The 26,653-nt window shown below is 38.2% G+C and overlaps 1 protein-coding gene across 4 annotated transcripts; it reads right to left on the reverse strand.

Moving 5' to 3' along the window:
* Positions 1–480: 480 nt before the first annotated feature.
* LOC128617382 (CDP-diacylglycerol--glycerol-3-phosphate 3-phosphatidyltransferase, mitochondrial) lies at positions 481–26,134 on the reverse strand. Of its 4 annotated transcripts, none has more exons than XM_053640475.1 (11): positions 25,933–26,134; positions 15,524–15,710; positions 13,420–13,497; positions 13,103–13,199; positions 12,630–12,819; positions 11,822–12,000; positions 9,898–10,310; positions 6,975–7,050; positions 5,058–5,206; positions 4,042–4,177; positions 481–3,252 (listed from the first exon to the last, which is right to left on the reverse strand). In XM_053640475.1, exons 1-10 carry the CDS (start codon positions 26,046–26,048, stop codon positions 4,058–4,060), a joined length of 1,605 nt encoding a protein of 534 aa, XP_053496450.1. In that variant the 5' UTR covers positions 26,049–26,134; the 3' UTR covers positions 481–3,252; positions 4,042–4,057. The 4 variants fall into 4 exon arrangements, with proteins under 4 accessions (XP_053496450.1, XP_053496449.1, XP_053496448.1 ...); XM_053640474.1 differs by having other exon boundaries at positions 4,013–4,177; XM_053640473.1 differs by lacking the exon at positions 481–3,252 and having other exon boundaries at positions 3,864–4,177.
* Positions 26,135–26,653: the final 519 nt, after the last annotated feature.

Here is a 26,653-nt window from a genome sequence, read left to right on the forward strand (position 1 = left end):
GAGTTGCTCTCTCTCTCATACCTACCAAAAGATAAGTGCAATTTACCAAACTGACCATAGTGAATCTGGGTAAGGAAACTTTTCTGGGTAAGGTAAGGAGACTTAGCCATTCTGTGGTGGATTTGCTAGCATGCTTAGGATCATTATCCTGCTGAAAGGTCCACTTTTGGTTCAACTTCAATTTTCAGACAGATGGCCTCACATTATCTTCAAACACTCCGATATGATGCAGAATTCATAGTTGAATCAATGAAGGCAAGTTGTCCAGTTTCTGAGGCAGAAAACAACCTCAAACCATAACATTTCCACCGCCGTGCTTCACAGTTGGTATGAGGTGGTTCTCCTGAAAAGCTGTCGGTCTGCGCCAAACATGTCTGCTGTTACTGTGGCCAAACAACTCTTTCTCTGATTCGTCTGTCCAGAGCACATTATTCCAAAAGGCCTGGTATTTGTCTATATGCTCATTGGCAAACTGTAGACTTGCAAAGGCTTTTTCCTGGCACGCCTCTCATGCAGGTCAAATTTGTGCAATCTCTTTCGATTGTAGATGCATGTACTTTGACACCAACAGTTGCAAGACTTATAAATAAGACAGGTTCCACCTGCACTCCCTAAGCAGTTTCTGATCACTGGTACCCAATCTTGAACACCTGATTCAAATTATATGGATTTGAAGGTGTGATCAATGTAGGGGTGTACTTACTTTTTACATATAACTGATCTGTTTTTGTTAATTTAAATTGTGAAAATGACTACAAAATGTAATTTGATTATCATTTAAGTGTATCAGCTTTATTAATTGGCACTGTTTCAAAGAGGATCAAATTTTTGTTTGTCATGGGGTATACTTATTTTTTCACATGACCGTAGGTGTATACCAACTGCAATGTAGCACACAGATCATCACATTTGCAGCCTGTGATTTTGTAGAGGGAATAAGCACATAGATACATACACCAACCATTTTTTAAACACACAAGGGACCGTTTGATAGAGGAATTAATGGTAAGCTGCCCAACCAAATCTACATGAATGACCCATGTTTTATGCTAATTGCTGCTACTGTAGAGCCATAACTACAGTTTGCTTATGGGAATGGGACATAAGCATTTTATAAAATATTTGATAAGGCACAGATTGGATGGGTATGGCATCAAAATAATTTCCATTGTTATATATATATATATATATATATATAGCTTACTTTGGCCCATATTTGATTTCATGGGCACTTTAAGCCCATAGCATATAAATTGTCATTTGAAAGCTTCTACCATTGCATTACCAAAATGGCCCAGCATATTGTACCAGTTGTACCAAACCCCAAGTCATGTGCAGTACATGCTACACATTCAGCCCAAATATTAAGTTACTGACCTCATAAGTATTTGTATCCAAGTTCTCCTGTTATACTTTACTATATCTATAGGAACAGGAGACTTTGCCATGCCTGCTGCAGGCTTTTTCAACCCCTAATCTTTCCTCACTGCCATCATGCAGTCCACAGCCAGGAAAAATGAATGCCTTTCGACAAGATGTGTATGGCTGTAGGGGTGACTAAAAAGTATAGGGAGGACATGACCAGCGCACGGAGAGATGGTGCTTTTATCTATGGTCTTTTCTTGGAAGAGAAGAGTCTTTGAAATGATGCATGTTTTATGACCTCAATACTGGAACGTAGGTTAAACACACATCCAAGCCTTTATTTTAAATACACTATCTATAAATCAAAAAACATTAGGCTAGATTGCATGGAGAATATATAAATAACAGACCTTTAAGGATGTTTAGATGAACTGGTGCAAAAATCAAGGATTCTCAGACTGAAAATCATAACATCAACACTGAAAGCTAAAAGCAATGGCAAAATATGGCTTTCAAACACTTCCATAACTTGCATATTGCTCTCTTTCAAACAAGCTAAACTTCAACAATGTGACATTTATAATCATTTATAAATTGGTATTGAAATGACACCTTGCAGACTCTAACACTGAAATTGCTTCCCCAAATGCTACAAACTTTAGCGTGTGTTAAATTTGCTCAACTCTTCATTAACACATGAAAGTTCACACATTTTTTAACAGAGGTGTAGTAAATTCACCAGCCCTCCATGTATGAAATCAAATGTCCTATCAACATGTTAAAGGCTAGCTGTGATATTTTGTGTTTTCCTATATGAAGGGTATTGTTCAATGAAGCAAATATTTAGTTAAAAATCTTAAGATTCACATGATCTAACAGAAGGAACTAACTGTATTCCCTGCTATAAACTGCAGCATAATCAGTAACACTAAATGTAACTTTAATCCAGCTCATGTTTAGAAAATTAACTCATGTTTTAAATTAAGATTAGGACTGCAGTTTGTAGTCTTAGACATGAAGCTGCTAACAACATTAGACATTGCACAACAAATTCAACATCAACTGCACAGCAAAGAAATGGTGACATCAGTTGTTTGTCAGTCACATGGTCTTGGTAATTTCTTGTCATTGGCTTGTAAGAATACCTTCAATTTTTAGCCCATCCACTTTCTCAGGTTCCCCAAATGTCCCAAATTCTTAGACTGCATTTCACATCTTCACTTCCTACATCACCCCATTCTCATATCTTTTTTCTAAAATTTGGACTGTGCATCATGGTCAATCCACAAGCTAATTATGAAATAGATCATGAGTTTTAATACAAACAGCACACAGTTAATAATAAATTCAGGGTTGCCATCCACTGGCATGGATTACATCAGTGGCCTTTTGAAATAAAACAATATGAGCATTAATGTTTGAAACATTTTCACAGGAGCTCGCTGGGACATCCAGTCTGATGCCCTTTTAAAGGAGTTGACACCTTCCATGCCGGTAATCTTCATTAATGCCATTCCCGTGGACCACCAGGAGACAAAGAACATATATGAGTGTCCTGTGTACAAAACACGTATGCGTGGGCCCACCTATGTTTGGACCTTTAATCTAAAGAGAAACCAACTAAGTGGGTGTTAGCTTCTGTATAACTGCTTCTCAGTGTCTAGTGCAGCAGAACTTCATAGAGAAGAAACGTTTTGTGATTTTATTTAATCCATAATTCTGTTATTTAATTGTTTATTTTTTGTGCCCTTTCAAGTAAAATTAATTTGCTATTTGGTTTTATGCCTTCATTGTTTTGAATAAAAACCTTATCAACATATCAAACCTGTGGTATGGTTACGTTTCAGTTTTCCAACACAATCACAAGGGGGCAGTGTAAAAGCATTTCTGTAAGAAAAAACAAACAAACAAAAAAAAAAACTATAGGCATTTCATTAGTATTTACCTGTTTTATGTGTTGTTTTGCTTTGATTTATATTTAATATTACTTATTTCAGAAAATATCCCTTCTGTAATGGAGTGCTTTTTGGATCTGGATATTCTCAATATCTACATCGTAAATATAGGCCATGTCTGATTAAAATACATAAACCATGCACAAAACAGCCACAGATGTTACCGGCAGAGGGCTAAAAGAGGTCACTGGCAGCACCTAAAGACTGACTGTACTGGAATAGCAAATAGCCAAGTTTGTGCTGTGGTCTGGCCACACTACTCTACACTCGGCTATGTGACGGGATTTGGGCTTGGGGAACCACTGCAGTGACATTGCGGATTCTTAAGAACCCACTGTCTGCCATCTTGGGCTTTGTGTGCATTTATATTTACGGAAACTTTGCGTGTGCTAAGTAAAACGGAACAACAGTTCAGACAAACCAAAATCACAACAAAAATGCTGATTCCTGTTTTTGTGCCTTCTCGTACACAAAAGCTATTCATGGTCTCTTTAAAGTATAGGCCATTGAGGTATTGATGTAAACAGAGCACAGTATTGACTGTTGAACACAGTACGCCTGTTTTCCATTAGATTCAATTCATTAGCTAATAACCACATGAACTGAATCAAGGTTGTTGTTTTTTGTTTTTTTGTAAAGAGAATAGGCTCCTCAGTAGTGTAGTGAGCACACCCAGTCAGAAATGAACCAACCTGGTAAGGACTATAAGAAGTCTACCCACTTAGGCATGCGGTATCTCAGAAGAAGTTCTTAATTAGAGGAGTGACCAGCTTCACCCATAACTTCACATAACGGTTAGGTTGCTTAAAGGTGGAGCCTGACACTTCTGTGGACCTCTGGTACAACATGTCTTGCTCCTGAAGGACAAAGAAATGTCAGTGTGAAGGGTTTTGTATTAATATTGAACCTTGAACCAATCTGGCAGCACTGAATAAATAAATACCATGCATTAAAAGTAGTAAATAAACACTCAGGTCTCATGGTGGTTTAATTAAGTTATATAGCACAAGCAAGATTGCTGTTGTACTGAAGTTCGGTACGACTGTGAATGGACTACAGCTAATCACAGCCATGCTGATATTCAGTAAAACATCATGATTGTGAGTGTGACATTGCTTTTTTACAACTCTTCCATAAACAAGAAATTAATAAGGAGTAACTGACATTTCAGACATGATATAGCCAAATGTTTTATTTATATTTGCTTCTTCAATTAAAACATTTCCCAAAGAAGCCACAGCTGGATAGAGCATTGCATGGTTATTGTGGTTTGGATATGGCAGCAAAATTACTGGCATTGAATTTGGCATAGAAGAGCGAACAATTTGGGAGGTGGAATTGGACTTTAGTCTACACTGACTGAATTTATCACATTTGTTATCCAGTGACGGGGTTTGTGTGGGGAGTGCTGAGAGTGCTGTAGCTATAAGCTTATATAACGTCCATCCGATAAGGACTGACAGGAACCTCAGCTTGTCCAAAGAGTTAAAGAGCATCTGACCCCATTTATGGTTACTCAAGCTTTATTACCACTCACATACAGGTTTCCCAGAAGGCTCACATGGCTCACATGGTCTAACTGTATATTATGGGTAAACTGCAGGGAATGCAAAGGCTTTTCTGATGTACTGTAATATGATCCTATCAGTTGTATGATTATATAAGACACAATGCACATAAATAGTTATCATCCATTATATAACGACCAAAATATCTTTATGTATGAGTGACACTGACCTGTTGCAATTGAGTCTGGAGTTCATCATTTTCTGTTACTATGGCTATCTGAGCCTCTATGTCTCTGTGCACAGAGCGGTAACCAAAATTGGGTGAGCCTATAAGAGTCAGACAGGGACGGTCGTTTCCTTCCAGGTAGTACCACAGTCCTGTAATGGCAGAGAAGGTAACCTGAAGCTTAATCACCATCACACAGGCACATACACACACTTAAGCAGCTGAATTAGTAGGCAGCAAATTTTAAAAGAAACATTTAGGCATATGCTGTGTTCACTCAAGCCAGTTTATGTTTTCTCTTAAGAAATCACAAGCCTATATAGCTACCAGCATGTGTATGAACATTACCCAGATTAAAACTGCCCTATTTCAATTTGGCAACGTTTCATTGCTGGCACTGGATTTGTGAGTTCAACAACAAACGCGGCCTCTATTCAGCCCTTGCAGGAAACTCTGAACATGAAATATGATACGTTTGCATTTCAGAACAAATAGATTCTTCCGCGCCTTCAGTGCAAAGACATAGAAACAGTCAACAATCCAAAATGTCAAAATTTTCAACATTTTACAATGCTAAACAAACTATGATGTAAATCACTGCACTACAAAATTCTACATAATTCTACACACTACATTCTACATTCCACACATACATAAGGTAGTTGAATATCAGGTAACGTCACCGACAGGAAGCTACTCAAATCATATTACTCCGGATTTCCTTGTATGTACAAACTATTAATTTTGTACCCCAAATGGCTTTGAGGTAATTTGATCCTATTCTGTGCCTGAACTAAATCACTCAATTTGAAAACAGTCTAGTTAAGGGAGTTACTACCTCACATGCATAACCTCTCTCTCCTCTCTCTCCCAGCTTCTGTTCATCTCTCACTTAATCACTTATTCCAGCTCATTGGCCCCTGCCTGGGGTGAATAGGTCTATTGTAGGCAGAGGGCCAGAATGCCAGTTAATGGTCATTGATTCTTTTCCTGCTTGACCAAGAAGACCTCTGCACCCCGTCTATTCCCACTTCTGCTCCTATGTTTACTAGAAATGACGGCATTGACAAGGCTTTATCTAATAAGCGGGACTTCTCAACGGGAGAATGAAATTGAATTGCACTGATGCTGCACATATTTACTGAACTCGGAGTCTCTCACTCTTTTCTTGTTTCTCTCCTTCCTATCTCTCCAAGCCTAGGAGTGTTTAAAGCCATTTCATACACTTTGAATACATATTAAAATATGTAGTAAAACACATAAGTAACTATACAAAATCAGTAGCAGGAGGGAGGGTTAAATAATGGTTTTGTCCTTCACCATGTTACCGAATTGCATTTAAAATTCTGAACTGCTTTAGGAGTCAGTAAAAGTTAAAAATCTGATTTCTAGTTTACTGATAAAATAATAATAATAATAATAATAATAATAATAATAATAATAATTCCTTACATTTATATAGCACTTTTATTTCTAGAAACTCATAGTGCTTTACATAGCATGGGGGAGGGAATCTCATCAACCACCACTAGTGTGTAGCATCCACCTGGATGATGCGACGGCAGACATAGTGCGCCAGAACGCCCACCACACACCAGCTATTAGTGGAGAGGAGAGAGTGATGTAGCCAATTCGTTATGGGGATTATTAGGAGGCCATGATGGAGAAAGGTTAATGAGGGAATTTCGCCAGGACACCGGGGTTATACACCTACTCTCAAAAAGGGTCTGGCAGCGAGTCTGTAAATTTGAATGGATAGATCAGAGGCCATTCCATCAGAAAACAGATCCTGGGAGGAGTTTATAGGCTTGGGCTGTAGTGTTCATTAGAGGGCTAATTACAGGGATTATTTAACCACAGTGCCTCTAATATACAGTGACGTGAGGATATAAACCAGAGCAAATAATACATTTCACTCACCCTTGGCATGAAATGTCCAGTCAGGCCGATGGTATTCATGCAGGTGGACCCTATCTTGTTGACCCAGCTCACACACCTATATATAAATTACTGCAGCATTAGCTTATATACATTGTAGTGCGATAGAAAAACACACCATTATTTCACAGCAACTCTGTGATCATTACAACTGAGGTACATAGATTTGGGTGGATGGTTGATTAAACTGTCTCTAGGTAGGTATGGCAGCTGGGGAAAACTCATCACATGGCGTAATTGTGACATTTTCTACCGTACAGTTTGTTCTGAAGAAAAAAACAAAACAAAACAGGAGTTCCTGAACTGACATATGTTTAGCTTTTGTGTGGATCTCAACCACAAGTAAAGTTATAGCATTTCAAAACTGGTTGCCCCCAAAAGTGCAAAGGGAGAAATTGCATTTAAAGATTTCATTCCAGCATTTTAACAACTGGTATCTGATTTCAAACTGGACTGATTAGGCTTATGTCCATTTTGTTATGGCACATAGCTATCCAACAGCTTGATCAGCTTGATACTCCCTGCATGAAGAAAATCACACGTAGCTAGGAAGTTTTTAGACATCTTTGGGCAAACTGACAGTTTTTCCTACTGCATTTCTTAATGTGGCTCATTACTCAAAATGACTTTACAGCCTAGGGAAGATGAAAAAGTTAATAAAAGAATTTCCACATTGTGACATCCAGTAGGTTTTCCTAGACCACCATACATATGTGCATTTGTAAAATCCTAATGTGTGGGTTCATGGTAGTTGCACCTGATAATGATGTAACAGTCACCTTGAGTGGACAATCCTCTGTATGCTAAATGTGTGCATGTTTCACAGACTTATTCTTCAAGAAAAAAAGATGAAATGAAAATACAACAGACCCCTTTGAAAGTATTGGAACAGCAAGGCCAATTCTTTGTTTTTGCTATACACTGACGACATTTGGTTTTGAATTCCAAAGATTATATAAGAATATGAGACAATAGATCAGAATTTCAGCTTTCATTTCCTGATATATATAAATATAACAACAGTCAGTGACAACAACAACCTCCACATGACAGGGGTGAAAGTATGATAATCCACAGTTTGACAAAATATAGAGGCCATAGAAAAGATGACTAAAGTTCTAAAACCAAGATTAACTGCTACACACGAGGTCTTTGGTCAAGCACGGTGGAGGTAGTGTCATGGCTTGGGCTTGTATGGCTGCTTGTGGAACAGGCTCAATAATCTTTATTGATGATATAACTCTTGATGGTAGTAGCAGAATGAATTCAGAAGTCTACAGAAACAATCTGTCTGCCAATTTACAGAGAAATGCATCCAATCTTATTGGGAGGAGCTTCTTCTTTCAGCAAGACGATGACCCAAAACACACTGCCAACACAACAATGGACTTCATAAGGGGAAAAAACTGGAACGTTGTTGGCTGGCCAAGTTGGTCACCAGACCTTCGAGCAACATTTCACCTCCTGAAGGGAAAAACTCCCTGAAACAAACAACAACTGAAAGAAGCTGCAATACAAATCTGGAAAAGAATTATTAACATAGAATGCAACAGTTTGGTGACGTCAGTGGGGCTTGATGCAGTTACTGCAAGCAAGGGATATGCAACCAAATGCAGGTGCATATAAAAAAAATTTTGAATATCGTGGAAAAGTAATTTTTTTTTTCCGTAATTTAATTCAAAGCATTGATGAATACGCCTTACAGCTCATGGAAATAAAAAATTCAGTATCTCAAAATATTAGAATAAAGAGTTTATAATACAGAAATGCTGACCTGAGAAGAGCTCTAATCAGATAATTAACTCAAAACACCTGCAAAGGTTTCCTGAGCCTTTAATCTCTCAGTCTGGTTCAGTACATAACCACGATCATGGGGAAGATGAAAGTAAATTTCGCATTTCATTCAGAAATCAAGGTCCCAGAGTCTGGAGGAAGAGTGGAGAGGCACAGAATCCAAATTACTTGAAGTCCAGTGTGAAGTTTCCACAGTCAGTGATGATTTGGGGTGTCGTGTCATCTGCTGGTGTTGGTCCACTGTGTTTTCTCAAGTTGAGAGTCAATGCAGCATCTACCAGGAAATTTTAGAGCACTTCATGCTTCCATCTGCTGACAAGCTTTATGGAGATGCTGATTTCCTTGTTCCGCAGGACAAGGAAAAGGAAACTAAAGGAAAAGAAAACAGTACCAAAACTACTAGTAACTGGTTTGCTGAGCATGGTATTACTGTGCTTGATTGGCCAGCCAACTCGCCTGACCTGAACCCCATAGAGATTCTATGAGAGATACCAGATCCAACAATACAGACGAGCTGAAGGCCGCCATCAAAGCAGACTGGGCTCCCATAACACCTCAGCAGTGCCACAGGCTGATTGCCTCCATGCCACGCTGCATTGGTGCAGTAACTCATGCAAAAGGACCAAGTATTGAGTGCATAAATGAACATACTCTTCAGAAGGTCGACATTTGTTTTATAAATTATTTATTCTAATATTTTGAGATACTGGCTTTTTGATTTCCATGAGCTGTAAGCTGCGATCATCAAGATTAAAAAAAAAAAAAGGCTTGAAACATTTCACTTTATGTGTAATGAATCTAGAATATATGAAAATTCCACTTTTTGAATTAAAGTACGAGAAAAAATTAACCTTTTTTTTGAGATACACCTGTATTATACCGAAATGTTATTTACTTTAAGACTATCTGTTCCTATACTTTTGTGCACCAAAAAATTTAAATATCAGAAAATTAAATATACATTTTTTTTATATCAAACCCAGAGGTCTTCAGTGTACAGCAAAAACAAAATATTTGGCCTTACTGTTCCAATACTTTCAGAGGGGACTGTATAGAAAACATGTGCCATGCAACAAATACAGAAGCCTAGCTAAACAGAATATTTGCTCACCTTACTATAGAACTGATGGGCAAGGTGAATGTAAGCTTCGGGAATGGCACCTGCCACCCCTTTGGCCCCAAAAAATCCATTGACCTCTGGCGAGGCCATGAGGATGCGGTAATCTGCTGCAGCTCCCAGTACTAGTCTCATGTAGGTTCGTGTCAGGTTAAAGTAGCCTGATGTTAGGTAGACTGTGGAGTCCCCATCTGCCTCCCTCAGAAGTCTCTGTGTTACCACCTCATCCAACTGGATGCCCAAAGGTTTCATTTGCACAAGCGGGAAGACCCAGGTGTCACTATGCTCTTCTCCACTTTCCACTTTTGACATGGAATCCAGCTCCAGCATATGCTGTCGTGTCCTGGCTGAATTCATTACTCCCATAATCCGCTGCTGTGCTGAATTTGAGAAATCTACTCGATTACCTGAGAATCAGAGATAATACAGATAATCTCAGAGATACAAATAGGTAAGGAATCTTATCCATCCCTTTTTTGTATTCATGAAATTCAGCAATCCAGTGTATTTAAAAACTAATGTAGATATTTATTAAACACCACTGCCAAAATGATTTTTTCATTTGATAGGCCCTCCATGAGAGGCTGTTGCTCATATAAGGATCTTGCAAATGCATGATCCAAACCTCAGAGACGCAGGTCAATAACTGCTGACCATCTGGAAAGGCGCTCTGTCAAAGCCTGGCGCCTCTGCTAGACATAATGTGGCATAGTGAGTCAGAGAAAGAGATGCAATCTGTAAATAATGAATAAGTTCAACGTACAGGCAAATCTAACTGATCCAGGGCCAGTTTGGTGGCATTCTCCACAGTGATGATATGTCAAGAATGAAGAGGGAGAGGCTGATTGGAAGACTGTTTTGATAAATGCAATAAGGAAGTAAAGCCACAAAATGAGTGGCGCAAACAAGCTTCGCTTTAATGGTGAACGCAGGGGCTTTCCCCGCAGGCAGTGCACCAGAAACCCCAAGCCTCTAAAGCCTCGGAGGACCAAACACATCCAGTTAAGAGGGCTGTGGAGTTCAGCTGCTTTTACCGACAGGCAGGAGGATCCGATTACTGGAGCTACACAGGCAATGAAGTGCACAGTCAGCAGATAGGGTTCTCAATGAGCCATCTCTCCAGTTCACTGGAAGGAGGGTGTATGCTTAGGCTTTCTCGCTCCTCTATTTAATTTATTAGTAATGTGTGAGAGTATAAAAGTAATACAATTACATACTCTATGCGGCTACTGGTCATCTTTCGCTATTCTTTTTAATGATGTTCCAGTCATTGTTTTATCACTCTCTACCTTCACTCTCAGCACATCAGCTCATCCCTCTCATATTATTATTATCCCGGCAGACTCCAGCAGGGCCTAGATCTCACCTTCCCGTTCATCTATCCATTCCACCCTCCCTACCTCCCTCCATTTGCAGATCGTTTACCACCAGCAAGATGACATCACCACTCTATATCTGGGATGTGTGATGAACTGTAGTCTCGCTCGGCAGTGGTTATGTCATGGTCCGGCGCTGGCTTCTCCGTGATGGTGCTTGGATTACAGATCTGAGCTTATGGAGTCAGCGTAATCACTCATTCACTTGTCTGTGGGCTTGGGGAGCAGTCTGAATGCAAGACACACAACTGAAAGAAAGGCTACGACATTTCTTCTGAACCTTATAGATCAGAAATTGGATGTGATCTGGAAAGTGCAAAGACTACAAGGAAATATCTTTCACTATATTTAGATGATCCCAGTCAACTATGTTAGTGGGTGTGTCATAAAGCATTATTCATTAGAAAGAACAATCAAGTGCTCTTGCCATCAGTCTTCCTTAAGCACTTCCTTAATCGTGACACTTTTTAATTCACAGCTATTACGTAGCTTTGTGGTGCCATATTTCAATGATATCCAGCTTAGTGGACAGTACCACTTGCCTTTGTAAGGGTGCACCATTCCCTCCATCATGTGAACACTGTCATCAGGTGCAAGCTGCAGCGATATGTCACCCACCGCTCCCACTAACTCCGCAAAGAAATCAGCCACCTCTTGGCAGTCCTCCAACAGCACATAACGATCCTGACGATTAGTAAAGTATGAGTCGCTCAGATTAGCTCTGCGAAAGAAGATTATATGAATGAGCAAACACCATTGATGTCTCATGGTTAGAGGTGACAAGATAGTACAAATGATCAACCCTTACTGATAGAACTGATAAAACTCCATCTACCTAGTAGTGTTTATTACATATAATAAAAGAACAATATAAAACCTGAACCAATGTTTTGACATAAACTGTGACTGTCATCTTACTTATCTTTATAATATATTAAAACATCCGGACAAGCCCATGATGCGGCATGCTTAAAAGTCGGCCTGCATTAATATAACCAAAATATTTGTTTGTAAAATCACACAATTGCTATGCTTCATCAAATAATTAAAAACACACACACACACACACACACACACACATACACAGAGAATGGTTATTTGGAACAACTGAGAAGTCAGATAGCTCACAGAACAAAAAATTGTGGGATTTTTTCCTAGAGTTCATTTGCATATTGCAAGATCCTACAATACAAGTTTTGTGAAGGCCAATACAGCAATTACAATTCACATACATTAACCAACTTTCGGATACTCTCTGTGCATTCTCACATATGGTGAATCTTAGCATGCTGTAGTTTATTGCAACGCTTGACAACAAATGTGTATATGAGTGTGTTCATCAGTTCATACCCACTGATGATGAGACTGTTGTCAAACAGGTAAACTTTGATATGCTGTACGCCAATAGTCTCGTTGAAGCGTTCAGGCACTAGGAGGCGTAGCAGCCCACGCAGGTCTGGAGTGTGATACAAAGACACCCTCATCTGCTCTGGAAAATGCTGCAGCAATGGCAACAGCATCGTTCGAGAGTTATTCTTTCCTAGAACAAACACAAATCCGCACATATTGTATACAATAGTACAGTTTACACTAATAAAACCACCCAGATACTCTCACACACATTCCACACTGACAGCTGAAAGCATTCTTCAAAAAAGGAAGAGGTAGTAGGAAGATGAATGGGGTTTTTTCTCACTACAATCTTAATTTCTTTCAGGAAGAATAATTGCACACTGTCAAACTGGTTATGTACTATCTGTTTTTTTAAAAGGTAAAGAGAACAAGGAAAGAGCAAGAGCATCAGGGACACCAGTACTCCAAACCTCTTGATCCCCTTGTGTGGTCAAGTAGTACAGACACTTTTAAATCAGCAGCAGCTTCTTCCTGAGAGCATCTGAGTGCCTCCTCAATACAATCAACCTACCAGAAAAGTGCAAGACATAACTCTTTAACCACCTGTTAAATATATAATGAAATATTTTATTGCATTATTTCAACTAACTATTGTCTGCAAACACCATTATGCTAATTCATTAGCTGTTACCTGCTGTTTAACCCAATACACTATTTATTTAATCACAATAATCCGGCAACTCATACACAATTAAAGTTAAACAAACAATACTTGTAGAAAACATACAAGATCTTGCTCTAGTGGTCCTGTGCCAAGATACAAGGATGCAATCACCACTCGACTTCTGGCTGTCTTGATTCGTGCCTGTATAAAAAACAGACATGCACATTATCAACATATTAAAGGCAGTGGTGTTTAATGTTACATTGGCACTGTGCTCCAGTACACTACATATACTATGCCCCTGTGCACAAAGGGAGGTCCATACAGACATGTTTTGCCAAGGTTGGATTGGAAGAACTCAAGTGGCCTGCACAGAATCCTGACCTCAACCCCACTGAACCCCTTTGGGATGAACTGGAACGCTGACTGCACCCCAGGCCTCATCACCTGACATCAGTGCCTGACCTCACTAATCCTCTTGTGACTGAATTAGCAAATCCCCACATCCATGGTCTAAAATCTAGTGGAAAGCCTTCACAGAAGCATGGAGGTTATTAGAACAGCAAAGGGAGATTAATTTTGGAATGGGATGTTCAATAAGCACATATGGGTGTGATGGTTGGGTGTCTTAAGTATATTTCGTCCCATTAAAAAAATATATTAATCAATTCGCAGAAATTAACATGGCTTTCTTTGTAACGTGTAAAACATTCTCCTTTCCTATTTAAGCCTGGACATTAATTACCTTGATTGCTAGCTAGTACCAATTGTAAAGAAGCAAACAAACTGCTGCATTAATAGTCCCCGCATTTAAAGTCACCTGTTATGTGTACAGCCTGCCTGGCGTCTCTGTATTAGTCTGATTATTTGGATCTCTAGCTTCAGATCTCAAAATTTTCCATACTTTTTTTTTAGAGAATGAAATTAGCTGTTATTAATTTGTATGAAATTTTGTATGTTTCATACTGGGTTATTCCATCTCAAGTGGTCCAATAATTGCAAAGCTGGTTGCATGGCCATTTTTAATTTTCCACTTCGGAGCTTTATCACAGGAGAAACAACACCATAGCCCTGTTTATGACACTGTTTGTAAAACACCCAACTGAACACTGTAATTCCATATTTGGATCAAATCTATTCACGCATACCAACTGTACACCTGTACTGACATGATAGATCAGGCTGGTTCTTCAAATCTGGCTCTCGAGGCCCGCTGTCCTGCAGAGTATACCTCCAATCTCAAACTCACAATTTTTACAGCAGAATGCTACTATAGAGGACTTATTTCTGTGAAAATTTCAGGTTCCACTATATCCACTAGAGATATTCAACCTGAAAGAGGGATTTATTTATTTATTTATTTATTTATTTATTTTTACAAATTGCACTCTCTCACCCCCTAATAAAAAAAAGAAGAGAAGTCTCAAACCTGATATGTTCTGCTTGACCACTATACTTACCTAGGTACCCCCTAAAAAAATTTTAACTGAGACATGAACCTTTCTAATTATAAATTGACCCTAAAAATGGAACTGTGAGCAATCTTGAGCATTAAATTTGGTCTTAAGTTCTAAGTCTAAGGAACAAGAATGTGCAAATGTTTATATATGTACATGTACCTTGTAATGTGCTCTAGAGAGTTTTTGTTCCAAGGAGCATCCTGAGCAGAGATATTGAGGTTTCTGTAAACAACCAAACTTGTTGCGTGCCATGGCAAAAAGATGGCCGATGTAGTTAAACCAAGTAAAATAATAAAAAAAAATTGGTGGTTTTGCAAAGCTAATACGTAGTGATAAATCACTAAATATAATTAGGAAAATTAAAAACTGTCGAGCAAACTGCATTGGACCACTTGAAATGGAATGACCCTACTCTTTCACAACATGACCTGCTCGTCACACAATCACTTCACAGAATCAGCGTATCAAGTCTCTGTACCAGCAAGGTAGAAGGGATAAAGATCGACTCCTCGACATTAGAGCCTAACATTTGGTTTCCATTACTTTTGGTGAAACTCACACTCAAAGGTCCACTGTTCAACTGACACACTGGCTTCATACACTAATTATGGTTTGAAAAAATTAATGCATGACATAGTAGACATATGTTTAACTTACAACTTATGTATTTATGCACAGAGAACACACACACACACACACACACACACACACACACACACACACACCATGATACAAACCCACACAAACCCAAACCCACTCTCACACACCTTCATAGCCTGATAGAACTCATCGGGGGACTGGAGGATGTGTATGCGTCCCCCTGGAACCCTGAATGCTGGCACATGGTCAGCAATCCAGTGGAAGTGAGCTTGGAGGCCCTCAGTGGAGCCTGGCGGTCTGGACACCAGAGGGTCTGTATCTGCCAGGAGTGGTGCCAGGAGCAGCAGTGAGGACCTACAGGGTGAACAAAGTGGGGAGGACAGATAATTCTGAAAAGATGGACTTAAAAAAACACAAATCCTATACAGGGAAAGAAACTGTCTGTAAATTTGTCATGACTAAAATAAGAATATGAAATAGAAAAATGCCTCTTGGTGTAAGGAAATGCACGTCCTTCTAAAACTGTACACATGGACGTGTTGAAATTGTGATGAAGCTCAAAAATGCCTATGAGACAATGAGCCAGAATGAGATAATTTCTGGTTAATGCATTTCTTCAGACCCATTTTCCCCAGTTTCAACATCTTGATGAAAGCAGTGTTTAAAAAGGGGAACAAACAATAGATTTGCTCGTTTTACTTTGAGATAACAGTTTTAAAGGTGAATGCAATTAGTTGTTTTCACAGTGAAACAGTTCTTTTAAAGGCACCAAAGTGTTTGCACATGAGGGTTTTCTTCAATTGTTCAGGTTCTTCGATGGACAGTTTTTATTATGCCACATAGAGGTTGTTTTATCTCTGTAAGTTCTGTCAAGTACCTTTTATTAGAAAAAAATACATACAATACTAGAATTGTTAACTGTCAGTTTATGACATGTCAATATTACCCATAATTGAATAAGCTAATTTCTAGGAAATTTCTACCATTACTTTTTTCCCCAGACCAGTTTCTATTGTTGGTTAGGATAATAAAATATTCCTTTAAATGTATTAAAGCCATTTAAAACTAATGCATGGATATTAATCTACACATGACCTACATTGGAACCAAAGATAAAGTTCAGTTGGGGCACACCAAAAAAGGTGTGAAAGTATCAACAAGAACAAACTAGTTACACACATTTTTTTCCACCTTCTCTTTTCCAGTAAAGAGTGAAACTTCACACTCTGAAATACAGAGTGACGTCAGCATCTTGCTAAAGAGTGAATGTACTCTGGAAAGGTTTCCTAAACCTGAGTATGTAATGGAGATCTTTCAACACCACATTGGCTAATGCTGACAATGGCTAGAAAGAATGTCAAAGTATGAACATGTATTGTGAAAACCTCAGACACCCTAAATTACAGCATTACAAAATATCTGACACAATACTGATGTGTGTCACATCCCCCAAAGTAAATACTTGAAGTTTTTGTTCAGTAGACTGCTAGTGTTTACTGGTGGAGAAGCAGGAGTTTAGACGTTAAGGATCTGCACTAGTAACTGGAAGAGTGAGAGATCAAAAACAACCATTAGAGCTCTACTGTTGATGCTTGAGCTACAGGCTACTGCTTTGTGCTTCATTTTTAAATAGCTTTGGATGAAAGCATTGACCAAATGAATAAACTTAAATAACATTACATCTCAGCAGTAGGGACACCAAATTTTGGCCACAAGAAAAGAAATGATACTTTAATTATGTTCCCCATTTTCCCCCAGATTCTCAGAATGTAAAAAAAATATAACACCTTAAAAATAATTTCAGTTGTAAAAATGTGCTCTGCACTCTCAATTATCATTTACACTTATTTTGTTACCAGCAATGTCTGTCATGCATTTTGGTGCCTTCTATCCTGAATAAGCATTTTCTTTAAGATTTGTCTAGAATTTTGATTTAAGAGGTATTCCAGTATAAAAACCTAAACTTTGCAGTATTGTGCACACAGTATTTCTTCTCTCTGCTACTACGTATTAGCAAAATTGTAGAAGGTCATGCGAATGCTCTCATCAATGTTCTGCCATTACGTTACACTGTGCTGTTTAAATTACATGGAATTATGTAGCTGGGTTGGCAAGGTTACTTTAAAAATGTACCGTTACAAATTACTTCATAAAAAGTGTAATCAGTAACGTAATCCAAGTAGCACAATATGAAAGTAATGTAATCTGATTATTTTTTGATTACTTCAAGGTCACATATGTAAATAAAGTCGAGAAAAGCAATATGATCTAAATATGTTTATTTAGAGCTTAAAAAAATATACAATGTTTGGATTTGTTTTAATAAAATAAAGTAAAATTTTTAAAAAGCTCGCTGTCCCTCATGTGGGTAACAGTACATCACAAAAGCAATTCAGAGAAAAATTTATGTTCATTACTACCAAATTAACGTTGCACAAAATTTATTTGCGCATGCACCAAGAGATTGCTCACGTGAGTTACGACTGGCAAGAGAGAACCAGAACTATAATCAAGCAGCAGTCTATATTGTGTTATGTAAAAAAATTGGTTTTAAATGTAAAAATTTATAATCCTGATCGTAATCCCATTTTTACTAAATATACCTGTAATCTGATTACTGTTTTTTTGACGTAACTGTAACAGATTACCAATTTTTTTGTATCCCGATTACATAACGCCGTTACATGTTTCCGTTACTCCCCCAGCCTGTGTAGCAGGAATATTATATTCTGTATAGTTTCTAGCTAGAACCTATACTTGTCCTGCATGCAGCATGTAGCAGAGATAGAACTGAAGTGAAAATGTACACTTGCTTTGCAGTGTAAATCCAACACTGATTAACACAGGGCCGTAGTGAAAGCAGTGCCATGGTGTAAAATGGGTGTCTGTTGAAAAATTAACATTACAGACTTGACAAACATTGTGAAAATGCTTTAGTAGGAGAAACGTTTCTGGTGTGAATTGGCCTTGACACTTTCATTAGAGATCCCTCACCACAAACAGTCCATAAACCAAGTATCACCAGTCAAACATACTTGCCATTCACTGCACTGAAGACAGAATTGGTTGGTATACGAGGATAAATTACTTGCCTTATTACCAGTAATTCAGTTGAAAAAGGATGAGTGCGCAGAGTAGCTGGTGTGATAAAAATGAAAAACAAAAACTTAAAAATATATATTTACTGTTTCACAGTTGTACAACCCCCGATTCCAAAAAAGCTGGGACAGTATAGAAAATGCTAATGAAAACAAAGAGAAGTGATTTGCAAATGTACTTTGGCTTGCATCACAAAAGATGCTAAATAAAGCTGTATTTTTATCTATAAAAACAAAATAGATATCAGAGACAAGTTCTCTGCCTCAAAATGATTTAGTAGCTAAGGCTAATGTATTTACCTCACCAAGATGCTAACTTTAGCATTTGATTTGGAACATTTTTGTTTACTAAAATTAAGAAACTAGGGCTACAACTAACAATTATTTTCATAATTGATTAATTGGCCGATTATTATTATTATTATTATTTTCCGATTAACTGTGCAAAAATTTTAGGCACATGCAAAGAAATGCTGTAGTGCAAAGATGACTTCAAAATAACGAAATTAATGTTTATACATTTAAAAAAATTAAATGGATCAGTGATATGTCTGGAGGAAGAAGAATGAAGAAAGAACACTCTGTCCACAGTCAAGCATGGTAGTGGCTCGGTGATGCTCTAGGCTGCTTTGCATCCTCTGGCACTGGAAACCTGCAGCGTGTAGAAGGCAAGATGGATTCACTGAAGTATCAGGAAATCCTAGGAGAAAACGTCATGCCGTCTGTGAGGAAGCTGAAGCTTGGGCGTCATTGGACCTTCCAACAGGACAATAATCCCAAACATACCTCAAATTCCACCAACGCTTGGTTGCAGAAAAAGTCCTGGAAGATTCTACAGGGCCATCACAGTCACCAGACTTAAACCCCATAGAAAATCTCTGGTGGGATTTGAAGAAGGCAGTTCCAGCATGCAAACCCAAGAATATTACTGAGCTCGAGACCATTGCTCATGAGGAACTGATGATTCCTCAGGAACGCTGTCAGAAGCTATGCATCTCGTTTGCATCAGGTCATAACAGCAAAAGGGTGCTCTACTAAATACTAAAGATGCTTGCCATGAAGGGGTTGAATAATGTTGATACTGGAGGAAACCACTTGAAGCATTCGTTGTGTTGAACTATTTCAAGTGCTTTTGTTTGATTTGTTCATTGCAAACAGCTGAAAGTCTGTAAATGTTAACAATAAACCTGATTTGCAATGGGGTTTGAATCATTTTGATTGCAACTAATTATACATACATAATATACATGGTTGTGGATGCCTAGGAGTCTGACAAGAGATTTTAAAAGATCTCCAAATTATTTGAAATACATCATTTTACTGTAAGGAAAAAAAAATCTACAAATGGTGCCCAACAGCAGACCGTCTGATGCAAAAAGAAGTTTCCAAGAACCCCAAAATTTCATCACAGGATATGCTAGTATGTCTTGCAACTGTTGGTGTCAAAGTACATGCTTCTACAATCAGAAAGAGATTGCACAAATTTGACCTGCATTGGAGGCGTGCCAGGAAAAAGCCTTTGTAATACTACAGTTTGCCAATGAGCATATAGACAAAGACCAAGCCTTTTGGAATAATGTGCTCTGAGCAGACGAATCAAAGAAAGAGTTGTTTGGTCACAGTAACAGGAGACCTGTTTGGCACAGACCAAAGACAGCTTTGAACCACCTCATACCAACTGTGAAGCACGGTGGTGGAAATGTTATGGTTTGGGGTTGCTTCACTGCCACAGGGACTGGACAATTGGCATTCATTGATTCAACTATGAATTCTGCATCATATCAAAAAGTGCTTGAAGATAATGTGAGGCCATCTGTCCAAAAGTTGAAGTTGAACTGAAAGTGGACCTTTCAACAGGATAATGATCCTAAGCACACTAGCAAATCCACCACAGAATTGCTCAAAAAGAAGAAATTGAGGGTTATGGAATGGCCCAGTCAAAGCCTGAATTTGAATCCCATTGAAATGTTGTGGGGGGATTTGAAACGGGCAGTACATGCAAAAAAACCCTCAAACATCTTGCAACTGAAAGAATATTACATGGAAGAGTGGTTAAATAGTCCAGCAAGCCTCACGGACAATTATGCAAAATGCCTACTAGAAATTATTTTTGCTAAAGGGGGCAATACTAGCTTCTGAGCCAGAGGATGTACTTACTTTTTGCACAGAAGAATATCACATCTATTGATTTTTCTGTTGAATAAATGATTGAAAAAGTGAATTTTCCTTTGGTTTTTCGTGAGTTTGTTCAAGTATATCAACTTTATTAATAGGCACCGTTTCAAAGATGATCAAATGTTTGCTTGTACAAATATGTCAAAAAAGCCAACAATTTCCATGGGGTGTACTTATTTTTTGACATGACTATACTTCCATTTAGTAAAAACTGCTAGTGTTCCATTTGAGACAATACTACCCTTCTAAAATTCATACACTAGACGGTAGAGTACATATACACTTACGCTATGTGTTAGTATGTCATTTGGGACGCAACTTTAATCTGTACTCTCCGATGTGGGTTTTCAGAACAGAAGTAACACAGTGAGTAAACTTGCCCCGTGCCGTGAGCAGACTAATTAATTGATAATGAGATTCGTTGACAACGATTTTCATAACCGATTATTAATGATTTTACCGATTAGTTGCAGCTCTATAAGAAACAAACAAAAAAATTTTGGGGTTTTGGTTTCAGTGTTTGTCCTAATTTGTCCGGAATTTCTATTTGGGCTAATAAGTGTCAATTCAGTGCATCAACTCTGAGAACTAAACACGTATTTTTTAAAAATACATGATACCTTCAGTATATTCAATATCACTCTGGAGCAGCACAACACAGTACAGCTACCTAAACACAGCACAAGAGCTGGTGCCAAAAACTACAGTACTCATAACAAGAAGGCAACAATATGGCCTGGGATAGACGGCTTGAAGTCTAACTCTACAGTCATACTCAGATCTTCTGCCAAACACCAAGGTCATTTGGAGTTCACACAAACCAATCCCAGACGTGTTTTTCTCGGCAAAACCCACTCCGACCACACATATTCAAATTATTCCTCTCAAAACAAAAGGAAGGAGGTGCCTTTTATGTTTCCAGAAACCATGGCCCTGTATGTGCTGTAAACACCCTAGACAAAATCAAATAAAATAAAAGACACGGATGAGTCACTGGCTCTGCCTGCACCTATTAACTTCTGCCTTCTATTATCTAATAACTGTCACTCGCTTACAAACCAGTCCCACCAATGGAGACTGTGATCATACCTGTTCTTATTCATTACAGCATTCAGGTATAGTTTCTTTGTAGGCCTATTTGTACCGACTCAAAAACAGAGAAGCTCCTCTAATTAGATTAGATTCAGTCTGATTAAAGATGTCCACAGCTTAGCTGACCAAATAAACATCCAGATGTTTATTACAGAATTACATGCTGTAATTTAAATAGGTGTGTGAATTCAAATATCAATAATAATGAATTTTCAGAGTACACACCCAACGTGTGGGCACAGTTAGGATATGAGACACACATGTCCCTTTTAAATCTAGCCAATGATTTCTTTAAACAAACCATTTCAGTCAGCCAGTAGTCTCAGTACACATGAATCAACTAAATGCAATTTCTTATTATACAGTGCACATTATGTTCTTTAGTATCCTGAAATATGAACTTGGATGAAGGCAGTGGACTGTCAGCTATTTCACCTGTTCACAACTGTAGACAGTAACTTAATTTCCTAGCAGGACATGTCTATGTGCAACCATAATGCACACACAACCCATGTTATACACAGAGCTGCCTTTTGTTCTAGGAGGATTTAAAATGTTCCTAATGAGTAGAAGAGCTGTACTCATGAACAACGCATGTGAATTCAAGAGGGATTTGGCTGAATGCATGTTGTGATTATGTCACATGATGTGTCTTGGCCCAAATCTGTGATAATTTTGAAAAATTGCAAGCTCCTGTGTATATTGCGGAGTTTGCTTGATTTTGCATCAATTTCTGCGATCACAAAAACGCAAAATCCTGGAGGGACTGAAATAAGTGTCTAGAGCAGAATAAAACTGATGTACAGTGTCCTCCACTAATATTGGCACCCTTGGTAAATATGAGCAAAGAAGGCTGTGAAAAATTGTCTATTGTTTAACCTTTTGATCTTTTGTTAAAAAATAATAATAATCACAAAATAAATCACAAAATACTCTGCTCTCATGGATATCAAACAATTGCAAACATAACACAGGTTTATAAAAAATGTTTGTTAAATATAGATGTGCAACAATTATTGGCACCCTTTTAGTCAATACTTTGTGCTACCTCGCTTTGCCAAGATAACAGCTGTGAGTCTTCTCCTATAATGCCTGATGAGGTTGGAGAATACATGGCAAGGAATTTAGACCATTCCTCCATACAGAATATCTTTCCAGATCCTTCAAATATTGAGGTCCACGCTGGTGGACTCTCCTCTTCAGTTCACCTCACAGGTTTTCTATGGGTTTCAAGTCAGGGGACTGGAATGGCCATGGCAGGACCTTGATTTTGTGGTCAGTAAATCACTTTTGTGTTGATTTTGATGTATGTTTTGGATCAGTCCTGCTGGAAGATCCAACCACGGCCCATTTTAAGCTTTCTGGCAGAGGCAGTCAGGTTTTCATTTAATATCTGTTGATATTTGAGTCCATGATGCCATCTATCCTAACAAAATGTCCAGGTCCTCTGGCAGAAAAACAGCCCCAAAACATTAAAGAGCCACCACCATATTTAACCATGGACATGAGGTACTTCTCCATATGGCTACCTCTCTGTGTGCGCCAAAACCACCTCTGGTGTTTATTGCCAAAAAGCTCTATTTTGTTTTCATCTGACCACAGAACCCAATCAAATTTGAAGTTCCAGTAGTGTCTGGCAAACTGAAGATGCTTGAGTTTGTTTTTGGATGAGAGTAGAAGCTTTTTTTCTTGAAACCCTTCCAAACAACTTGTGCTGATGTAGGTGACATTGGATTGTAGTTTTGAAGACTTTCTGACCCCAAGACGCAACTGACTTCTGCAATTCTCCAGCTGTGATCCTTGGAGATTTTTCTGGCCACTCGAACCATCCTCTTCACAGTGCGTTGAGACAATATAGACACACGTCCAATTCCAGGTTGATTCATAACATTTCCAGTTGACTGGAACTTCTTAATTATTGCCCTGATGGTGGAAATGGCCATTTTCAATGCTTCCCATTTTGTGAAGCTCAACAACCTTTTGCCGCCATCACAGCTATATTCTTTGGTCTTCCCATTGTTATGAAGGACTAAGGGAATTTGTTACCTCATATTTATACCCCTGTGAAACAGGAAGTCATGGTTGAACAATTTCCTGTTCCTAATCACCCAGGTGAACTAAAAAATTTAAATACAATAGGAATATACTTCAAATATATTTTTCTGATATGAATTCATAGGGGTACCAATAATTGTTGCACATTCAATTCAATTCAATTCAATTTTATTTGTATAGCGCTTTTTACAATAGACATTGTCTCAAAGCAGCTTTACAGAAATATCAACATGGTATACAGATATTAAAGGTCTATCTATATCTACACACATCTATATTTAACAAAGTTTTTTTTTTTGATAAACCTGTGTTGCAATTGTTTGATATCCATGAGAGCAGAGTATTTTTGTTTATTGTTTTTTTTTTAATATATCAAAAGGTTAAACAATAAAGACAATTTTTCACAGTCTTCTTTGTTCATATTTACCACGGGTGCCAATAGTAGTGGAGGGCACTGTAGGTTGCTTTTACAATGTGGCTATGAAAGGACAGATTCCTGCGTTTAGCGGCAAAAAAAGAACTGAGAGTCCATTTCACTACTCCAACACAGGTATGCACTACAAATGATTCACTCAATTTCACCTGGTGGTTGTAGCAGGATCTCATCCTGAAATATTACCAAATGCATGAAAATGCAATCACAACAGTGCTCCCTAAATGGAGTGTCCTACAAAAGTGTCCTATAAAAAACTTCTTATTCACTGTAGGGCAAAACAGTCATTACAGCCACATAGTGCAGTTCTGCTCCATCATAGACACGTGTGACTGATCACTGTTCCTTTTTTCAACTGTTGGGTTTGAGGACAGATATAAAACTGTACAAAAGAAACTGCTTGAACATATTCAATAATAAATTTTTGATTGCCAAAATACTGTTTGCCAAATGACAGCAATTTGAATCTTTTGTGTAATACTATTTCCACCTTGGCACAATTTGCTTATAGCATGTTTTCCACTATCCACATGCTTTATGAAGATTCAAAGCCTCAAACTAAAACCTGCCTGTACTACTACCATCCTTAGCTTGCACTTTATTCACCTTTCAATGTGGTAAGCATTCCACACCAAAACATGTCCAGGTGAACATAGTCCTAAGTTCAATACTTTTCAAGATTAATTGCTGTGGCAAACACTTTAATTCAATAACTTTCAACAATTTAATGTTTTCAGACCTATAGACAAGCCAAACTGCACGTGTTAAAATGTAAATCCTCATGAAAAGCACATTTTTAACAGCATCTGGTTTTTAACAGACATCCTTATACAGAAGGACTTATATTGATCTCATTTATACAACTGAGCAGTTGAGGGTTAAGGGCCTTGCTCATGGGCCCAGCAGTGGCAGCCTGGTGGTGCTGGGATTTGAACTCAAAACCTTCCGATCAGTAACCCAGTGTCTTAACTACTGATCAGTAACCCAGTGTCTTAACTACTGAACTACCACCGCCCCATCCCCTACCCAACTTATCCTAACATTATTTTGCAAATTCTGTTTTCTAAACCATTTGCATCTAAAACATACAAGTGACGTTTGACTGAGTATTTTATGTCAACAAAACTAGTGTCCCTTTTTAAACACGTGGTGAATTTCAGATGACATACTGCACTGAATTATTATTTTTCGCGTTTGGTCATAAAGTGAAAAGAAGACTATACAAAATATTACAGTACAGGAGAACATTGCATCCACCTTATTAGCAGCACTATAACCCTCAGAAAGATGCTAGACTTATACATTACTTCTTATAAGTAATAGACTCAGTGGACATTCACGCTAAGATAAGGTAAAGCAACAAACAATCCATAAATTGTTTACGTTTAATAATAATTAAAAAAAACGTGAATAAACCATTAAACATCCAGATAAAACAAACAACTTGATATAAATAACCCAAACTAATAACACTGATCGTTCTAACTGAGTAATTTATTTAATTGCGCTAGGTAAGTGATCTTTCCAGCACGCACATTGTTTGTCTTTTGGTCTAATATTCCGCTAAAACGTTAACTAGCTCTGGAAGCTAAAGCAGAGTGTGATGTCTGACTGCGAGGGAAAACTGACACACCAGCACAGAACCAATAACAAGCTTCACGACTATTCTGCCATTTAATACACACTTCTAATTCACGCTGGCTAATAGTAACTTAAAAATTACCCTCTTCTTCTGTCTCGTGTCCTAAAGAACCTGTCCGAAATTTTACAGAAAATTCCGGAAAGAGCCGGGGTGTAAACAGAGTACACAAGTCTCCTCCATGTCATGGGAGCCGCCATTTTTTATTTTCTAAAGCTGTTTGAAGATTCGAAACTTTATGTGAACGATTGTTTGGTACAACCGCCAGCAAGTACAGAGTAGATTTCTTAGCGCTTAAAGTCACAAACCCCGCTGTCTGTGTTTGGTGCGTTGGACAAAACACTAAACACTACATGGCGAATAAAATGCATTTCACCAAGAAGGTATCTTTTTGGGGTCATTTTAAGAGCCACGTGTATTGTTGCAATTATGTGTAATTTATCTTGATAATGATCTAATAACTTGGTTATTAAGTCATTAATTAACTTGAAATTTATCCTTCTGGGCCTTAACATATGAAGGTCTAAAATATGCCTAATCCATATTTTAGATCTTCATGTGTGAAATACAGACCTCTGTGACAATATAAGTGTAGAGCACAATCTGTTACTTTGGGGCAGTTTTTGCTTAAGGCTACAGTTTACAAACAGTTCTTGTATTTCTCGTATCAGCAATTACTGGGTAGCAAGAAGAAGGTAGATTACAGCTTGCCGTTAGTGCCTGAGGTACTACTAACATGGAACACTGGGTGCTTATTAAAAATAGCAGGAGGGTGACGGTAAACGATGGCCACGTGACGGCTTCA

This window comes from Ictalurus furcatus, chromosome 13 (genome assembly GCF_023375685.1).
Source record: "Ictalurus furcatus strain D&B chromosome 13, Billie_1.0, whole genome shotgun sequence".
NCBI lineage: Eukaryota > Metazoa > Chordata > Actinopteri > Siluriformes > Ictaluridae > Ictalurus > Ictalurus furcatus.